This window comes from Aquarana catesbeiana, linkage group LG02, assembly GCF_042186555.1.
Source record: "Aquarana catesbeiana isolate 2022-GZ linkage group LG02, ASM4218655v1, whole genome shotgun sequence".
NCBI classification, from domain to species: Eukaryota; Metazoa; Chordata; class Amphibia; order Anura; family Ranidae; genus Aquarana; species Aquarana catesbeiana.
The window spans coordinates 167,181,499-167,200,535 of NC_133325.1; the positions used below are offsets into that span (position 1 = coordinate 167,181,499).

General features: G+C 39.8%; 1 protein-coding gene across 7 annotated transcripts in view; it reads right to left on the bottom strand.

The window, feature by feature from the left end:
- ARHGEF25 (Rho guanine nucleotide exchange factor 25) overlaps positions 1-19,037 on the bottom strand; it is a 500,546-nt gene that overhangs the window by 46,029 nt on the left and 435,480 nt on the right. For all 7 annotated transcript variants that reach the window (XM_073613762.1, XM_073613763.1, XM_073613764.1 and 4 more), the window contains 5 exons: positions 17,963-18,029; positions 6,050-6,153; positions 3,617-3,686; positions 2,215-2,304; positions 933-1,025 (listed from right to left, as the gene is read on the bottom strand). In XM_073613762.1, the coding sequence (XP_073469863.1) occupies positions 933-1,025; positions 2,215-2,304; positions 3,617-3,686; positions 6,050-6,153; positions 17,963-18,029 (424 nt within the window). The remainder of the gene's footprint in view (positions 1-932; positions 1,026-2,214; positions 2,305-3,616; positions 3,687-6,049; positions 6,154-17,962; positions 18,030-19,037) is intronic.

Genomic DNA, 19,037 nt, shown 5'->3' on the forward strand with positions numbered 1-19,037 from the left:
GACACATCACAGGTCCCAAAAGACTGCGGGACCATTCACAAAACGCAGTGCGCCTTGGGCCTGCACAGTAGGAAACCACAGTAGGGTTTCCCTTCCCTAAGATTCCGGCACCTGCACCTGAAGCCGATTGAAGAATCGTATAGGGTGAGGATATCGCAAGATCCCTGGATAGGTAAGTTTCCTTATAATAAAAGTTAGCAGCTACAGTATTTGTAGCTGCTGACTTTTATTTTTTTAGCTGGAGACTGGAGCTCCTCTTTAAATAAGCAAGCTCTGCTTCCTGATTTGCAGTTCTACCTCATGGTTCAGCTTTGCTGCATCTTCTCACAATACAAGCCTACGAGTCAGAACTGGAAACAATGCATTTCCTGTGTGGCTAATATGTTATCTCCAAAAATGTCTTAGAGAGTAGTTGCACTAAAGCAGGCTCTAGATGGGGCTCTCGAGCAGGATCCACAATAGATGGATCAAAATTCAGAATTCCGTAGGGACCGGATACATTTAGATCCATCTATGGCCGGTCCTATTCAAGAGCAGTCGATCTATTGATCAACTGCTCACAAATTGACTTGCTGGAAAACTTTAGTTCAATCAGCACTGCAGCCAATATCAAGACCAAGATCAGTGTATTCTGACAGTGAGGAGGATTCCCGCATCCACCTCAAATGTGTGGTTGGAGGAATTAGTTTAGGTTTTTTTTGTTCAGTCTGCTGGCTTATCAAAAAAAACAAAACAAAACAAAACAAAAATGGATCCATGTATGGTCAGCTTAAGTCCAAGGTTCCTTTAGTGGTTAATCTATAAAAATTTATGTTTAATTTACACCCAACTCCAGGCTCCGGATGCTCCTAAACACTGTAATCACAACTCAAAATTAGCTAAAGTTAATTGCATTATGCAAACTGATGGTGAGTGATTAAAGTGTCCCATACCTTTAGCAGCAGCTGGTACTTCATGATCCTCTGCACCGGTTTAATAAGTAGGTCATTGAGTTGCAGGCGATGTGACAGCTGTTGCCTCAACTCCTGCAGGAGCATGGTCAGAAAGAAAGGATGTGATTGGTGACACGAACAGTTCATTAGCCTTTATGCACTAGTAAATCCAATGCCCATTACATATGCTGGTTTATCTACAGGTAGCGGTATATTTTGTCTAGGTTTCTTTTTTTTTTTTTTTTTTTTGTGGGGATTCACCCTAAAATTCTGTTTTTGTCCATGAACATTAAACAGAAAGGGTGAAATATATATATAATTAAAGAAAAAGTTAGGTGTGGGGTTGTAACTAGTTGGCACTAGAAATATCTTAAACTGGAAAATGTCTTTAACATTACAGAAAAAGTCAAATTTAATGCAACTATTACTAGCCATGACCTGAATAAATGTGAACCTTCACAGACATCAATTTAATCACTTTAGAAAACTAATCTAATATATAAATGTAATGTCATTAGGTAGTATAGTAGGAGGAAAACAACAACAATTAAATCAAGACAGATAATACATTTGTAAAATGTTTTTCTTATTTACAGTAAAGCCCCATTCAGATGGGCGTACTACACCATACACCTGCGTGAGGGCCATGTTGGCTCCTACAGGGATGCACAGGTATTCCATGCATGCCCATGCAGGCAGTCCCATTCACTTTAATTGGGACGCAGTGGCTGCATGTACACAGCTGCTTCTCCCAATTTGACATTAATGAAGGGGCATGGCCCAAAATGTAGGCAGTGTGAATTCAGGGCTATGCACGCACACCTGCACGGCTGTCAAATTGGAGCAGCGACTGTGTCAGTGCAGCTGCTTGACAAGAATGAGACTGCCTGCACAGGGAGGCACAGAACACCTGTGCATCCCCATGTGGGCAAATGGACCTTGCACGAGTGTACGCTATAGTACCCCTATGTGAAGGAGGCCTTAATACTCAATTATGAACCCTAAAGTATAACTGAAGGCAACATTTTTAAATAGAATGGTGAAGTATTACAACATCTGTGAGGTTTCTATTGCTGTCTGTGTCCCTGTTAGGGAGATTCACCCTCCCTATTTGTCCTGGGGATCATTATCACCAAAAGTAAACGTAAAAGAAAGAGTGAAAATCTTCCAATTGGCACAATAGTTCTGGTGACCCTGATGACTATAAGAAAAAAGTTTTGCCTTCAGTTCCTAAACGTTACCAATAGCAATGACAATAAATAATATGGACTTTGTTCCTCACCTCAAAGTAGGTATCGATATACTCAGATACAATGTGCTCAGACTTGGGCTTGTTTTGACAATATACCACGTACATGTGCAACCTGCGTTCCTAAACAAACAACAATTACAGTAATTAACAGACCGGTGGATTAAAAAGAATCTTGCAAGCTTTGTTTCCCATTTGGGTCTTAATGGGAAGTTCTTCCCTTATCCTCACTTCTACTGTAGGAGCCAGCCTATTCATTTTCAACAACAACTTTCCCATAGGATTATATATACAGCATATCTAATGTATTTTCAGCATGACATACAAACTTCCCTTGTGCAGACATCCGAAAGTTCTAAGAATACTGCTGGGTGCAGCCATATTGGACATAATATCTGCAGCCCCAGCAGACTCAGAAATGTCACTCAAATTACACTTTATATTATTCTCCTTCATTTTTCTCTTGGCCGGACATAAAAAGTTATGTAGGCAGGTGAGGCAAAGGTTGAAGATGCTGGGCCAGCACAGACAGTAGACATTCGTTGAATAGGCCAAGACTATGATATGGCTGGAGGAAGGGGGAAATGTAGCTGTGCTAGGGAGTCCTAATGGACTGGTCCAGGTCAAAAGCACATTGCAAGCAAATAAAAAATTTAGAGAATTTAGAGAAAAGAACAATTCTGCAAGTAAGCATTAGACTTTTTTCTGTGCTTTTACCTGCAAATGTTTGCAAATGTTTAATTTGCTGACAGGGTATCTTTAAGTGAAATTTCTAATCCCCTCTCCAAGGCGAATTATTCTATATCTCCCTATAGAGAAACCACTAGGAATCAAATGGATTTACCATATGTAAAAAAAGAGAATGCACTCCAGAGATAAATCATAAAGGTCAGCGCAAAGCAAAGCTCTGGCTATGAAGTAGGATCTGGGTTGGAGAGTGAGCTCTTCATCAGGGTCATGAACAGCAGTGAAGGCTAGATAGAGGATCAAACCTTTGGGACCCATAAAACTTAATTCAAACAACATAAGCAATCTACATTTTTGTCTTGTTACAGTGCATCACCTCATTTTCCCAGCATTTAAAAAGTTTACATTTTCAGTTCTAGTTGCCACAAATTAATATTTATATAAACAAACAGCATAGAGAGACAGGTAGAGGTCATTTACTAAAGACAAATAGGCTGTTAATTTAGCTAACTGAATTTTCCCGCAGCTTAGTGAATAAGGTAAAGTTCTGCTGAATTCCATCACCTAATCATGTGCAAGAAAATTTGTATTTTTTTATTATTATTATTCTTTTATTTTCCTTGCTTGTGATTGAATTTTCTTTGCCATGTGAATGTTTACCACACTCATTAAGCTAAGGGAAAGTTCCCTCGCAAAGTGAACATGTAAATCAACCTCATAGTGTCTGTACAAGGTAGAAAAAACTCACGTGCTTTATGAAGAGCTGTGCTAATCGGCTTGGGTCCTCAAGGCACTTTTGTATCTCACCTAGAAAATAGCTGTAGAGATGCAGTGTATTAAATCCCATTCTATTAACTGATGTACACTTGAACATCAACTTTGTTCAACTCAAACACCCAATCAGAATTACAGAAATGTAATAAACTAGAACTTTTCACTGAACCTGACTAGGTATTTGTAATAGCTGGGGAAAACTATTATTTAGCAGTGGGGTTGATTTACTAAACTAGAGAGTGCAAAATCTGGTGCAGCTGTGCATGGTAGCCAATCAGCTTCTAGTTTCAGACTGTTCAGCTTTGACAATAAAACCTGGAAGCTGATTTCTATACAGAGCTGCATCAAATGTTGTACTCTCCAGTTTTAGTAAATCAACCCCAATGCAACATAGTTTTATTACCTTTTGATCTTGGCAGTAGATCTAAGGATAATTTCCACTTCCTCTTATAGGGTGACAATGCTGTTCATTCCACAGTAGCATTTTCACCCAGTGGGCAGGGTAGTCTTAGATAATATTTAGTTTTACAAAGACAAGTGAGAGACAAGACAAATTAAAGCCCAACTCCAGCTAACACATTTTTAGGAAGTTACACCAGCAAGTGTTCTTTTTCTTCTGAAAAAATAAAAAAAATAAGCACAAGGAACATTGCTTACCTTCAATGTGATGTGTCCCATGTGCTTCTGTCTTCTATTTCAGTAGTAATCTTCTTCCTCTGATGAACCCCCAACCCCGGTCGCTGTAAACTTCTGGTGCAGCAGGAGTTAACAGAACCGAAGGGCTGTCACAGGCTCTCATCAAGAGTGCTTGACTTTGCCCGTCCTTTCCAGACAGCTCTTCGAGGAATGACAGGGATGGACCTCTCAATCGTCTGCTGTCCTCCATTCAAAGATCCTGTTTTATTCATTAAAGCTATAGTACAGCTTCCATGAATGCAGGAGCTCAGTGGAAAGGGCAGGCATTATCGAGCTTGCTTAAGTGAAAGCCTGTGACAGCACCTTAATTCTATTGAGCCCTGCTGCACCAGAAAATTACATCAGCAAGGGTGGGGAAGGGCATTAGAGGAGAAATATTACTACTGATCCAAAAGGCAGAATGAGCAAATCACACTGAAGATAAGTAATGTCCCTGTCCCTGTGCTTATCTTGTATATTTTTTTTAGGTACACTTAGGCTTGAAGCCTTAGAAATAAAACCAGACGGTTGTAAGCACCCCTGCTTGTGCAAATAGTTTTTTACCGACTGACACTTTTGCTGGACAACTTGGCTTGGTAAAGAAAGTGGAAACATAAATGGAACTACTGGTAGGATCAACAGGTAATAAAACTACATTATGGGGGTGAGAGAGAGGGGAGAAAAACATAAACTTCTTTGCTAATGCTATTGACAGACTGGGGCTGATTTACTAAAACTAGAGCATGCAAAATCTGGTGCAGCTCTGCATAGAAACCAATCAGTTTCCAGGTTTATTTGTCAAAACTGAATTGAACAAGCTGAAGTTAGAAGCTGATTGGTTACCATGTACAGCTGCACCAGATTTTGCACTCTCCAGTAAATTAGTCCCACCGTTTCATATACAGTATGTACACTTTAATTTTGCCTAAAGTTACTGTTTAAGTAATCAGTCCCATGTGATCCTCTTGAATGAGAGTCACATTTCATTCCATTCACCTCCATGCTCCAGTTCTATGAGTGTTCAGTTCAGTATACGTACTGGCTAGAAAAGTCTTTAACAAAAATGCTATGCTGTCTCAATCACATGCAGAAATGCTTTAAAGGCTAAATTCACCTTTTCAGAAAAGTAGATTTGAAAAGACTGTGCAGCTTTGTAAAATGTTCTTTATTTTTATTGTCATACCTAAAGGCCATTTGACCTCCCACGCAAATGCCTCGTTTGTAGGACGTGAAAAACGTTCGACACCTACTTCCAACACTACAGGGGGACCCAAATGGCCTACAGGTATAACTAGCACTATCTGTGTGGTCGTGCATTGTGCGGGGCGTTGGACCAATAGGTTTCTACTAGGGCCGCCAACCCCTTACAGGCACGTGACCAGATGCGGAGGCTCCAATTGGCCAATTTTACATTGTCCTTGGGGCGCAGTGCTCTGCGATGCCAGCGAATCAGCATCGGCTTCCGGCCTCACGGCCATTCAGAACCCAGGAAACACGCCTGATGCAAAGAGTATTCAGAGAGACAGAGAACAGATTAGAGATGACAGCAGCCCGAAGAGCGAGGGAGAACACCAGTAAAAGTGTCTTCACTTCAAAGGAAGCAAAGACGTGCTTAATGTGAATACATTTAGTAGTGTGCAAAAGGACATGCTGCAATTCCCCTGACGTTGGCAAAACTGCAAATGGTTTATAAATAATTTGTAATTGTGTAGGTCTACAAGATGTCACTTACTCTTTGTGCCAGTCAAATATCTGGTGTATGTTCCCAAAGACAATTTTGTCTTTTCCCTTCATGTCCTCAGGAACTCCTTGAGCACTCATGGTTGCCATGTATCCCTATGGAAAGAGTTGACATGTTCAATGTAGTACACTATACAGTATTAATGTTCAATATGACCATGCGTCTTTCAGAGAATTATAAAGTATTAAACAACAATACGCAACATAATATGTACAGTTCGCTAACTGATTGGAATTAACTTGGTGATTCCAGTCTGCAGGCTGTGCTACATAAAGCAAATGTTGCAGCAAAGCTAAACCTATCACATACAAGCCATTAAAGGAGAACTCCAAGCAGAAATGTAATCATATCTTCTGGAAAGAAAAGTGATGCTGTTGAGCTTTATGCCACATGTGGATCACTTCTGCATAATGTAAACTATATCCTTTCATTTATGCCAGATAGCTCATTCTCACTGTACTTTTAGCAGGCTTTGGCTATGAGACCCACGGCTCTACTATAGGGAAGCAGTATAGTTACATAGTTACATAGCTAGTCAGGTTAAAAAATGTGTGTTGTGTATCCGCACTCCCCCTTTTCCATTCGCAAAATATCTTGTATTCAGTAAATGGTTCTCTGATTTACCATGGCATATCCAAGCTGGTATGGACCAAGATAAAAAAGGCTCAGCCGCCTTATTCAAATCCTTTCTATGCACTGTAAGTTATGGGATGGTTACATTGTATACAGCTCTAGAATAAATATTAGATTCTCTGCCATTACAAGGAATACAAGAAAAAAGGGTTCATTTATTGTGTAGTAATTGCAAACATTTAAAAACAGTTCTTCTTTAAAACATATTACATTACATTTTTTGTAATCAAACTCCATTTAATCAACCAATTTTAATCAAGTGTTTTCAATGAACCAGAGCCCTGTGTGATGTTAAATAAATTAAAATGATGGTGTTGTTTAATTAAACACGGATGGTCCTTGGTACAAAATAACCACTTGTTCTTCATTACTTCTTGCAAGCACTTGCAGACAGGTCCAACAGTTTTATCCCTTATTATTTCATGGTACACTTCTATATTTACTTTGTAATTGATTCTGACATAGCCATTTAGTACCAGAAAGTGTTGCAGTGAAGGGGGAGAACACTTATTTCAGATGGTTTATAAAGAAGCCATTAGAATGGATTGAAAAGAAAGTATGTGGACAGCTAAGAACATTTTCAGTTTTTCTATCTAACTGTAACTTAGTATAATTATTTATTTTTTGTTCTGATTTATCCTTCCCGCACCTGTCCTTAGACCCACCAAATGTGCATGTTTACAAGGGGACATCATGTGTCAAGATGGGTAATTAGAATTTCAGCAATGCAGTTTAGATACCTGTGCTGATGCCCACCAAATGTGAACTGTTCTAGGGAATCGAGGGCAGGTAAAACTCAGATAAACACTATCATAAAACTTTAAAAAATAGATTGTCTTGAGCTATTGAGCTTCCTTATCAAAAAAGACTTCTTACAACAAAGTGATCAAGGAAGGTGAGAAAAAATTTGAAAAGGCGGCACTCGATTTGTTGGCTAGGGATACATACTGTTCATTATGCAGAAAGTCATTAATGGTTATATTTAGTTGCTTCTCTGAAGATTGTGCCTGTACATCTTATTTCTCAATCGATTATCCCATTAACACTTCTAAACTCAAATCTCTATCTCTATAGCCTAAACCTTCACAATAGCCAATACCACACAAGTTTGTCAAGAAAGTATTTATTTTTCACTGATCCTTCTTTTAACTCTGTGTATAATTATGTAGGTTTCAGAACAATTTTTAGAATTGCGGGGGTTGGAAAGCTTGCATCTTTAACAATTTAATTTAGGTTATCCAATAAATGGTGTAGCTTAAAGTGGTTGTAAAGTCAGAAGGTTTTTTTATCTTAATGCATTCTATGCATTAAGATAAAAAACCTTCTGTGTGCAGCAGCCGCTCCAGCACCCCCTAATACTTACCTGAGTCCCATCTTTATCCAGCGATGTCCACGAGTGCCTCAGCTGTCCGTGACTCTCCTCCTGATTAGCCAAGACACAGCAGCAGGGCTGTTGGCTCCTGCTGCTGTCAATCAAAGTCAGTTAGCCAATCAGGAGAGAGATGGGGAGAAGCCAAACCGGGGCTCCATGTCTGAATTGACACAGGGAGCTGTGACGCAGCTCGGGTGCCCCCATAGCAAGCTGCTTGCTATGGGGGCACTCGACAGGAAGGAGGGGCCAGGAGAGCCAAAGAGGGACCCGAGAAGAGGAGGATCTGGAAAGGTGCAGCACAGGGCCAATCAGCACTGTCCAGACAGAGGGTTGGGGAACCTGCAGCCTCAAAGAACAGTCAGAGTAGAATGAAAACTCCTCCTACTAGCTTTAACCAGACACTAATAGAAGGCACAAGACTGCTCTAACTGCTGATGAGAAAAGGTATTTAGCAGTGTATATCCACTAAAACTATTGCATTTCCATGTTCTGTGTACTGTGGGAAACCAGATATAGTGAATGCAGGGTCCTGGGTTTAGTTACACTTTTCCAAACTTTCTGTGTTTTTTTATTATAATTAATTTAAATCACATTGAAAAGATTTGTTTTCACTTTGACATTAGGGATGAGTCCGATGTTTGAGTCGAACTTAAGTTTGACTCGAACATCAGGTGTTCGCCTGTTTGCAGAACAGCGAACATTATGTGGTGTTTGAGGCAAATTCGAAAATCACGGAACACCATTAAAGTCTATAGGACATTAACATGAAAAACCAAAAGTGCTCATTTTAAAGGCATATATGCAATTTATTGCCGTAAAAAGTGTTTGGGGACCCGAGTTCTGCCCCAGGGGACATGTTTCAATGCAAAAAAAGGTTTATGCTTAGTGAAACAATAAAAATGAAATATTCCTTTAAATATTGTGCCTGAGGGGTGTCCTTAGTATGCCTGTAAAGTGGCGCAGTTTTCCCATGTTTAGAACAGTACCACAGCAAAATGACATTTCTAAAGGAAAAAAAAGTAATTCAAAACTGATCGCGGCTGTAATGAATTGTCGGGTCTCGGCAATATAGATAAAACTAATTGAAAAAAATAGAATGGGTCCCCCCAGTCCATTACCAGGCCCTTTGGGTCTGGTATGACTATTAAGGGGAACCCCGAACCAAAAAAAAAAGTGGGGGTCCCCCCAAAATCCATACCAGGCCTTTCAGGTCTGGTATGGATATTAAGGGGAACCCTGCGGCAAAATAAAAAAAAGGCATAGGGGTCCCCCAAAAATCCATACCAGACCTGGCAGGCCGCAGGAAAAGGGGGAGGATGAGAGAGCGCTCCCCTCCTGAACCGTACCAGGCCACTTGCCCTCAACATGGGGGAGATGCTTTGGCGTCACCCCCAAAGCACCTTGTCCCCACAACCCCCGTGGGTATGGGGTCTACGGGTGAGGGGCTTTTCGGAATATAGAAGCCCCCTTTCACAAGGGGGCCCCCAGATCCCACCCCCCTATCTGAATCGTACCCCTACCAATTCACAAAAAAAAGGTGTCAAAAATAGTAAAAATGACAGGAGACACTTTGGGACAAGTCCTTTATAAAAAAATAAAAATGTCCCGTGATGTAGATCCATCTCACATCACCCGACAAGATGGAAAAAAAAAAAAAAAAAGCCGTAACAGTTTCCCAAAGTGTAATTTTTACTATTTTTGACACTTTTTTTTGTGAATTGGTAGGTGTACAATGTACCCATTACTGATTCAGATAGAGGGGGGACGCGATCAGGGGGCTTAAAGGAGGCTTCCAGATTCTGATAAGTCCCCCACCTGCAGACCCCCACAACTGCCGGGCAAGCACCCCCCCATGTTGAGGGCATGTGGCCGTGTATGGTTCAGGAGGAGGGGGCGCTCTCTCGTCCCTCCCCTTTTCCTACGGCCTGCCAGGTTGCGTGCTCGGATAAGGGCCTGGTATGGATTCTGGGGGGACCCCCACGCAATTTTAAGTTCCCCTTAATATTCATACCAGACCCAAAGGGCCTGGTAATGGACTGGGGGGGAACCCATGCTGTTTTTTTCAATGAGTTTTATCTATATTGCCGAGACCCGACAATTCATTACATCCGCAAGCAGTTTTAAATTACTTTTTTTCCTTTAGAAATGTAATTTTGCTGTGGTATTGTTCTAAACACAGGAAAACTGCCCCACTCTACAGGCATACTATAGACACCCACCAGGCACAATATTTAAAGGAATATTTCATTTTTATCGTTTCACTTTAAGCATTATTAAATCACTGCTCCCAAAAAACGTCCGTTTTGAAACTTTTTTTTGCATTGATACATGTCCCCTGGGGCAGGCCCCGGGTCCCCAAACACTTTTTATGGCAATAACTTGCATATAAGCCTTTAAAATGAGTACTTTTGATTTTTCATGTTCGTGTCCCATAGACTTTAACGGTGTTCTGTGGCCTCGAATTTGCCGCGACCACCGCATAATGTTCGCTGTCCGGCGAACAGGCGAACACCCGATGTTCGAGTCGAACAGTGTTCGTGCGTTTGTCCAAATTTTTTGCCTGTTCGCAAGTTCTGGTGCAAACCGAACTGGTGGGGTGTTTGGCTCATTCTTATTTGACATTATAGAGTATATATTTGTGTTAAATTTGAATCTGGCCCTCCACAATTTCAAGGGTCAATTAACTCACATGGGCAGTTTTAACTACTTGAGCAAGGTTCACTCCCTTGGTTTCGAAAGGTTAAGTGTACTGTGCCTGGGAGCACTTGTGGTCCACAACGGTTCACTTCAATGTGAGTGCAGAACCAGGGTTCACTGTGGTCTGGATGACCCATGTGTGCCCAGGAACACTTATGCTGCGTACACACAATCGCACATTCCGACAACAAAATCCATGTTTTTTCCCGACGGATGTTGGCTCAAACTTGTCTTGCATACACACGGTCACACAAATCTTGTAGGAAATTCCGAACGTCAAGAACGCGGTGACATACAACACGTACGACGAGCCAAGAAGTTCCATAGCCAGTGCGGCTCTTCTGCTTGATTCCAAGCATGCGTGGAATTTTGTGCGTCAGAATTGTGTACACACGATCGGAGCCTACACACGATCTGAATTTCCAACAACAAGCTTCCATCAAACAATTCCCGTCGGAAAATCCGACCGTGTGTACGCGGCATTAATTTAAATGTGGGAGCAGACCAATGGGAGGGAGGACAATCAAACTCAGGCAACGTTCAATTCAACAATACAAACAATTGGTCACTTCCCTCACCTATAACTCCCCTTTGCAGCCAGGAGCACATGAAAGGGTAACGCATGCAAAAGAAAACCAAAGAAATTCCCAGCTCATCTTACTGACCAGTTTGCAACCAGTTCAATTTAAATGAAGGGTTCAATTCAACCGCACTCAATGTGAGTGCACCATTAGTCTAGGGGGTACAGGGGTAAGGAGTAATGCTTACCTTATTCTTGGCTCTTGCAGGCTCCTTTGGTCTGTGTGACCAGGTCCCTGTAGCCTCCTCTTTAGGCTTCTCATGCCTGCGGTTGCATGCTCATTTCTTTCACATACAAAACAGTTAATTGCTCTACATTACAAGTAGTCAGGACTGGAGCCTGTTGGAGCTAGGAATCAGGGTAAGTAATACTGCCTGTTCCTCTATCCCCTAGACGTATAGCATTAAATAAGCATTTAACCCTTGCAGTACGGGGTGGGGGGAGACCCCACTGCAAAGGTATATTTCTTATAATCCTAAAGTTCAACTTTAAAAGATAAAAAAACAAAAAAAGAACAATGAAATGCATTGTAATTCTATAATTTATGACAATAAAACATGAAAACTTTCAAGGGGGTCAATACATTTTCTAAGTGCTGCATGTACAAAACTACTATATTGTCTTTAAAACATGGCTGCAGCCACCAAGAGTGTATGTAAATCTGACAAGCCAACTGTTAGCTGTCAGATGGAAGTAATCTGGGGGCAGTGCAGCTGCCGGATCGCTTCCACACACCTCTGTAATGCCTGTTTCCCCCCTGCACGCAACCCCAGCATGTTTGCCAGGCTCTGCATGCCCAGGTGCCACCGGGTAGAAGAAAACATCCGTTCATTGATCTCCTCTTCCTGCTAATGACCTGGAAGCGACATGTAAAATGTTACTTCCAGTTCATGGTGTCACTTTCCCCAGCCAATATGACTACAGAAGATGCTAATGGAGCGCAATCTGCACTTTATTAGCTTCATTGGACAACAGGTGAGACATCAGGGGTCTTTTAGACTGCTGATGCAATCATTAAATAATTTTTGTCCCCAATGTGATACAAAGTTTAGTTTAGTGATTTTTTTTTTTTAAAGGTGTAAAAATGAAAGTTACACCAAAGCGCTTACCCTCCCACCCCCCAAAAAATAGTTTTTGAACCCTGCACCCCCACATGCACACATATACTAATGTGAAAACACACATTGGGGGTACCTATGCATGAAAACGTCAATTGCGATACACATGTTATGTTTTGCTGTGCACACTGGAATGATATTAATAATTCTAGGCCCATTGTTCACAGTTAACTCTAAACTGATTACCCTTCAAGGCTTTAAAGTATGGAGAATGCAGGGTAACAAAGTTTATCACCTTTTCACCAGCGCATGCAATTTTAAGCCTTGACATATTGGGTATCTATTTACTCAGCGCAACCTCATCTTTTATATGTAACGAAAAACTGAGTGATATATTGCACTGTGTGGCCTAAAATAACTTTAGTGTATTTTTTTTTTCCTGAAGCCTTGTGTTTCATAAACCGTTGTGCTAATAAATTATGATATTAAAAATTGGAATTACCACTATGGTATTCTCTAGGGTGTTTGCTTTCAGAAAATTTATAATGTTTGGGCAGTGAAAGGGTTAAAGTACATTTGTCCTTTAAGCCAAATATATATATATACCGTATATAAAAAAAAAAAAAAAAAAAAAGAACAGTTAAGACTTTCTTTAAAAAAGCAATGCTCCATCATCTTGTCATATCACTTAGCCTAACGACAGGTAGTCATTACCGCAATATGATGATCTTATCATTTTCAGCACAGGTCATCAGTAACCAACAGGAGATGACAGTGAAATAAGACCAGATACATATTACTGTATAATAATATTGTCCAGTGATTGTTAGACATCCTCTTTTGACGCACTGCTGCGTTCTCATAAAACATATTGATGTAATTAGAGTACATATAGTAAACAGAGCATTGATGATTCCGCTGTTTTACACTCAGAGTATAAAAAAAAAGACTTAATGGGAGGCTGAGAGCCATTACATTATTATTCACTGCTATTTCAGATGATGATCCCTCATTAATGAAATGGCTTTGATACGGCCATGTAGGAGAAGCACCCTCTAATGTCTCGTGTTAACACTGACCTAGCTGATGTGAGCTCGGCTTGGGAACAAAGGATCATCAATATCCCTTTACCAGCATGAGGATACACACATCCCAGAGGACCTGAGCTGTACAAGTTCCTCCTCAGTGTTTCTGCACTCCTTCAGCTTAAGCAGCACAATTTCCTGCTTGTGTTATATCAGCTGGGTTCTGTTTATTTCTCTTTGTGACGGGTAATAAGTATCCTTACAATGAACTTTTCAGGCAGTAATGAACTCGCTGTATAAAATAAATACATAACTGACAAATTGGAAGCCTAAACATAACTGCTATAATAGAAGTCATCTTTCTTTCCCAATATTGCTCTGACATTAAAACAAATATCAAGATCTTCTAATTTCTTATTTTGTTGACTTTTCAAATATTGCTAATTAAAGAGTCTGTTTTGGTCAAGCAAAGCTATATGTGTGAATGAAGCCCAACTACATAATACAGAGGTGCTATCAACAGAAACTACTCAAATATCTTCTTTCAATGTTTTAAACATGCATTAGAGAAATTAATAACACATTTTAATTCAGTTTATTCCTTACTGTGACTGCATAGAATGGCATACTATATACTATGTAACATATGTTTTAAAACAGCAGTCACTAAATGGTGGACCACGGTCCGGAACCAAACCAGGTGACAGTTCTGTCAGGACCGCGGCTATGCTATTGCTACAGCTGGGTTTCCTCTCCAGCCTGACCACCGATGTCATCCACACAGCATACGGGGATGGGAGGAGTTGCAGATCAGAGCCGAGGATGGGGAGCTGTAAAAGTTATTATGTTAACAAGCGGGTGATTACTCGGCTTGTTAATATGAAAAGACTCCCGCTCTCTGTCCCAATCTGCAGCACCTCGTTGTTAATATAATGTAAAGGGGACTGCGTTGTGAAGGGAAACTGAGGACTCTATAGGACTGCAATGTTAGGGGCACTGCAATGTAAAGGGCACCGCAATGTAAAGGGGGCAGTGATGTGAATCGGAACTGAGGACACTGTGGGACTTCTTTAAAAGGGGGGACTGTGATGTTAGGAGCACTGCGGTGTAAAGGGCACTGCGATGTAAAGGGGGGCAGTGATGTGAAGGGGAACTGAGGACACTGTGGGACTGGGGTACTGTGATGTAAACAGGACTATGATGTGAAAGGTACGCTGAAGACAATGACGTACGGGGGGACCGTGATGTGTTATAGTGCTAACGAGATTCGGACCTTTGCCGGAAGAAAATTTTGTTGACCGGACCTCTGTGAATTTTAATTCAAAACCCCTGTTATAAAATATTACTTTAACATTTTTTTAATTTTAAAATATTATAATAAAATTAACCCAAAGCATTAGTTTCTTTTTTAACATAGAACTTTGGCCAGGCTATGACAGTGCAGGCCTTAGTCTCTGATCACTCCTGATGACGACAGATGTTGAAATACGTAGGGCGGAGCCACACTTCGAGTGACGTCACGCTGCACGCAGCTGTCCGCTTGCAGCTTGGTCTCATGGCTGGAGCCAGAGGGCTCAAGCACTATACATGTTGTTACTCCTTAGTGTCGGGCATGACACAATATAATGTAAGCGTATCGGCTTTTATTCAATAAACCTTTTTATTGATTTTTACGCTATGTGGAGCCTCTCTTTGTTCTCTCCTGGAGATGGAGTCATGTGAAGAACAGGATACCCTGGAAAAGTTAAGGTTTCAACCTTTGAGTGGCAGAAGAAGATAAGTGGTAGAGACAATCTGATTGTCAAGGATTGGAGTGTTTATGTGGTCATCTCCCAAAAGAGTATAATTTTTGCTTTGTGGGTGAGTGCGTTAATCTTAAAGGTGAAGGTGTGTATTTAACACTTTGAACTATTCAAGCATGGAGCACTTGTGGTGAAAAGGCCGTTTTAATTGATTTTTGATTTTCAGACACATAGACAATTGTGGGCTTTTTATGAATTTAAGAGTATTGAAATGACTCACTTGTGTTAAAATGTTATTGTTGTTTAAATATTAAGTTTTGTAGGGCATTAATTTATGCACTTTGTTTACATATTTATCCAATTGGGGAATTCATTATTTATTTGAATAGCACTTTTTATGATATGCAAATACACATTTACAAATTTATTGAACTTGTTGAGATAGCATATTGGGACAGTATTTATTAGTTTTTCAGCGTGGTCATTTTCTTTGAATATTTGATTACACACCTGGTAGGTTTCATGTGACTGCAGCTTAGGGAATAGGTCCAATCTGTGGTGCAGTCCAGTTTAAATCTTTACAGGCTATGAGCATATTATTTACATAATAAAACTGTACAAATACTTTAAAACAAACCCCCACTGACCTCTGTAGCTACAGGCACCTAGGAGTAATTCATCCTCCAGGTTCCAAGAAAAAAAAAGATCACTTTTTTTGCAGCATTTTTTTTCTGCCTCCTGTCAACAGTTGGTATCCTGCTAGCCTTCTAATCTGTAATAAAAACATGGAGTGGGTGCACAGAGAGCAGAATGCTGAGACTCGAAACTTGAAAGACTTCACTTGATCTCTTGCAAGCTTTTTGAGAATGAATCGCTCAACAGAGCCTGCAACTACATTGTCCTAGTCACGTGACAATTAAATATGCCCATAAAAACACCTCAATACCTCGTACTTTGTAAACCCTGGACACTGTGCATGCGTGGCCACTGTATCAAGCAAAACCACTGGGAATGGTACCAGATTCACTGCTGCACTTGCAACTATTGTTGCAAGCTATTTAGACTAGTTGTTTTATGTGTGGATTAGAGGGGCGTCCTTTTATCAGCACATATTGCCAGTTACCACAATCATTCAAGCATAAATAAAATATTTTTTATTTTATTAAAAATTGATTGTCTCTAACACCAGTGGTTACCCTTCGTTAACCCTAATCAACCTTTATTAGCTCCTACGTCCCCTTTTTCCTTTAGATTTTTTATTTGTACATTTCAAATTTAATTTTTTTAATTTTCATTCATTAATTTTTTTGTTCATTTGAATTTGTTGCAATTAATTAAATACAAATGTACAAAATTTAACAAAGGCTTTTTTTTTTTTCATTTTAAAATAACTTCATCGGGTTTAGTGCCCAAATTGTAATTTTAGTGTCATTAAAGAGGAGGTCCAGCCCTCCCACGAAAAATTTAGTCAGGAGCTACAAATACTGCAGCTGCTGACTTTTAATATAGGACACTTACCTGTCCAGGGAGCCCGTGATGTCGGCAGCCGCCGTCATTCCTGGTAAGAGAACCCAGCAGTGAAGCCTTTCAGCTTCACAGCCGGTTCCCTACTGCACATGCGCAAACTGCGCTGCACTTTTTAATCAGTCCGGGGGTGGAGGACAGAGGAGAGGGCCAAGCTTCTGAGAGACTGGGCCATGGCCCTGTCTCCCGGAAGTGGGGAACGGTACCTGTCAAAAAACGATTCTGTTCCCACTCCCCCTGAAAGGTGCCAAATGTGGCACCGGAGAGGGGAAAAAGACGGATAAGCGGAAGTTCCACTTTTGAGTGGAATGCTGCTTTAAAATGGAACAAATTAAAGGATACCTTTTTGTTTACAGTAACACTAAATGACACAAATCAAATGTTTGGTTTTTTTTTTCGTCTCTAGATTGCAGGAAAAAAATAATTTTTGTAAGACAATATTGCTAAAAAAAGCATTATCTAACTCAAAACAATATATGTATTGCTTTGGTGCTATAAGTAAAGTACAGTAATAACAAATTATTGTTGAATAAGTAATAATAGGCCCACAGCTGAAATGTGAAAATAATATGCTTGTAAGGTGTATACAAGTACAGGTGCTGAAATAATTAAACCCAGAATGTTCAGCTCCTTTTACATGCTTATGCTTAACTGCTCTGCTGAAAAAGAACAAGCCAAAGAAATAATGAAGCACAAATAGATTTATTTGTGCTTCATTATGAATTCTGGGATGTAGGTACCAATAATTTTAATACTTTCCTGAGCAGCCATCTTATAAAGCCAAAAAAATAAATTAATTCACAGAGTTGGCCATCCTCTGTAGCCCTCCCTTTCTGCTTTGTTACCATGGCTCTTTCAATGCAGTCAGAGAGCAAAAGTCTGAAGGCAAGTAGCTTCTGCTGTGCTCTCGCTTTAAAAAAAATGCTCTGGTATAACTAAATGTTTGTAAAATAAATATATCAGGCACATTCAAATATTTAAAACTATCAGTTTTAAGGTGTATAAACAACAATAAAAAGAAACATCAAAAGCCAATCCAAATCCCTTATAGTTTCCATTTAGGTAACAGTGCTTGGTCAAAAATCCATCCTAATCTGAGATTGGATGAAGGAGCAGCAACATTCTGATAAGGTTATTCTTCTCTTCTTTCCACGGGTTATCATGTTCACTGTGTTTAACTGACAGTCTCAAGGAAAGCAATAAATAAAATAAAATAAAGGCTAATACACATTTGTGCCTGTTAGTAAGAATGGTAAAGAAAATACAGTGTTACCTCTACTATTTGGCCCAAGTCTTCCACATACATCTTCTCAGTTTCTACTAACTCCATTAGAACATACCTGTACAGTGTACAAAAAGTGGAAGCAGTTCTTAATAAATATATACCGTATACATGAAATCCTGGATAATTTATATGTGATCTTACAATTGCTGTTCACAAGGTCACTTTTCAGAAGAGAAAGAAATCTTGGATTTTCCCAGGTTTGTAAACAAATTTGGTTTGGAAGGAGAACAATTAAGAATCCTGCTCTTGTTTGGTAACAGAATAGCCTTAAGGAGGGATGTGAACTAACTTTTCCAGTGTACTACCACAATACTGTATGCAGCAGTTTGGATGTGTTTTCCCAATATTTAGTGATAGGCATCTACCTAGGACTAATACATACATGTAAACTGTACTCTGCAAATATGATCCTTTAAACCCATGATTTTTTATGCTAGGCTCTAAACAAAGCATTATGCTATTCATAACTGTTTTAGACTATAATGTAAAGGATAGCTCTGTAAAAACTGCAAATTCTCTAAACAATTTTAACTCAGATTTATATAGCCAGTAAAAGTTGTGTTACAACAGATCTTGCCGTTTTTAGGCAATTTTACTATTAGCGTGAAAAAAGGATACCTTGATTACTAATAGAACACACATTTCCAAGAAAATATATAATTTAAAATTGGCTTAATTTTCATTGGACGAAAGAAGAAATGTTGCTGGTATTAAATAAACCTACGTTTAATCACAAATTATTTAGTGACGCTTGTCTATAATTTTTAGTTTAATCAGCTCTAAATGCAAACTTACAAGCTTATATTGCTCTTTCATTAAAAGTATTTAAGCAATGCCAGCTGGAGCTTTTCATTTTCTGTCATCCACACTACTGAGAGCTTATTTTATATAAAGCTACACACACAACACAATCTGTGTCTATGAGCTGTAATGGTGGCACACAAAAAATTACAGCAACTCCACCATGGAGCAAGGTATGCTTTGGAGGTGGAACTCTTGTGTTTAGTAGAGAAAATCTTCCTATGTCATGTGACTCCACCACATGTGATTGACAGGACATTCT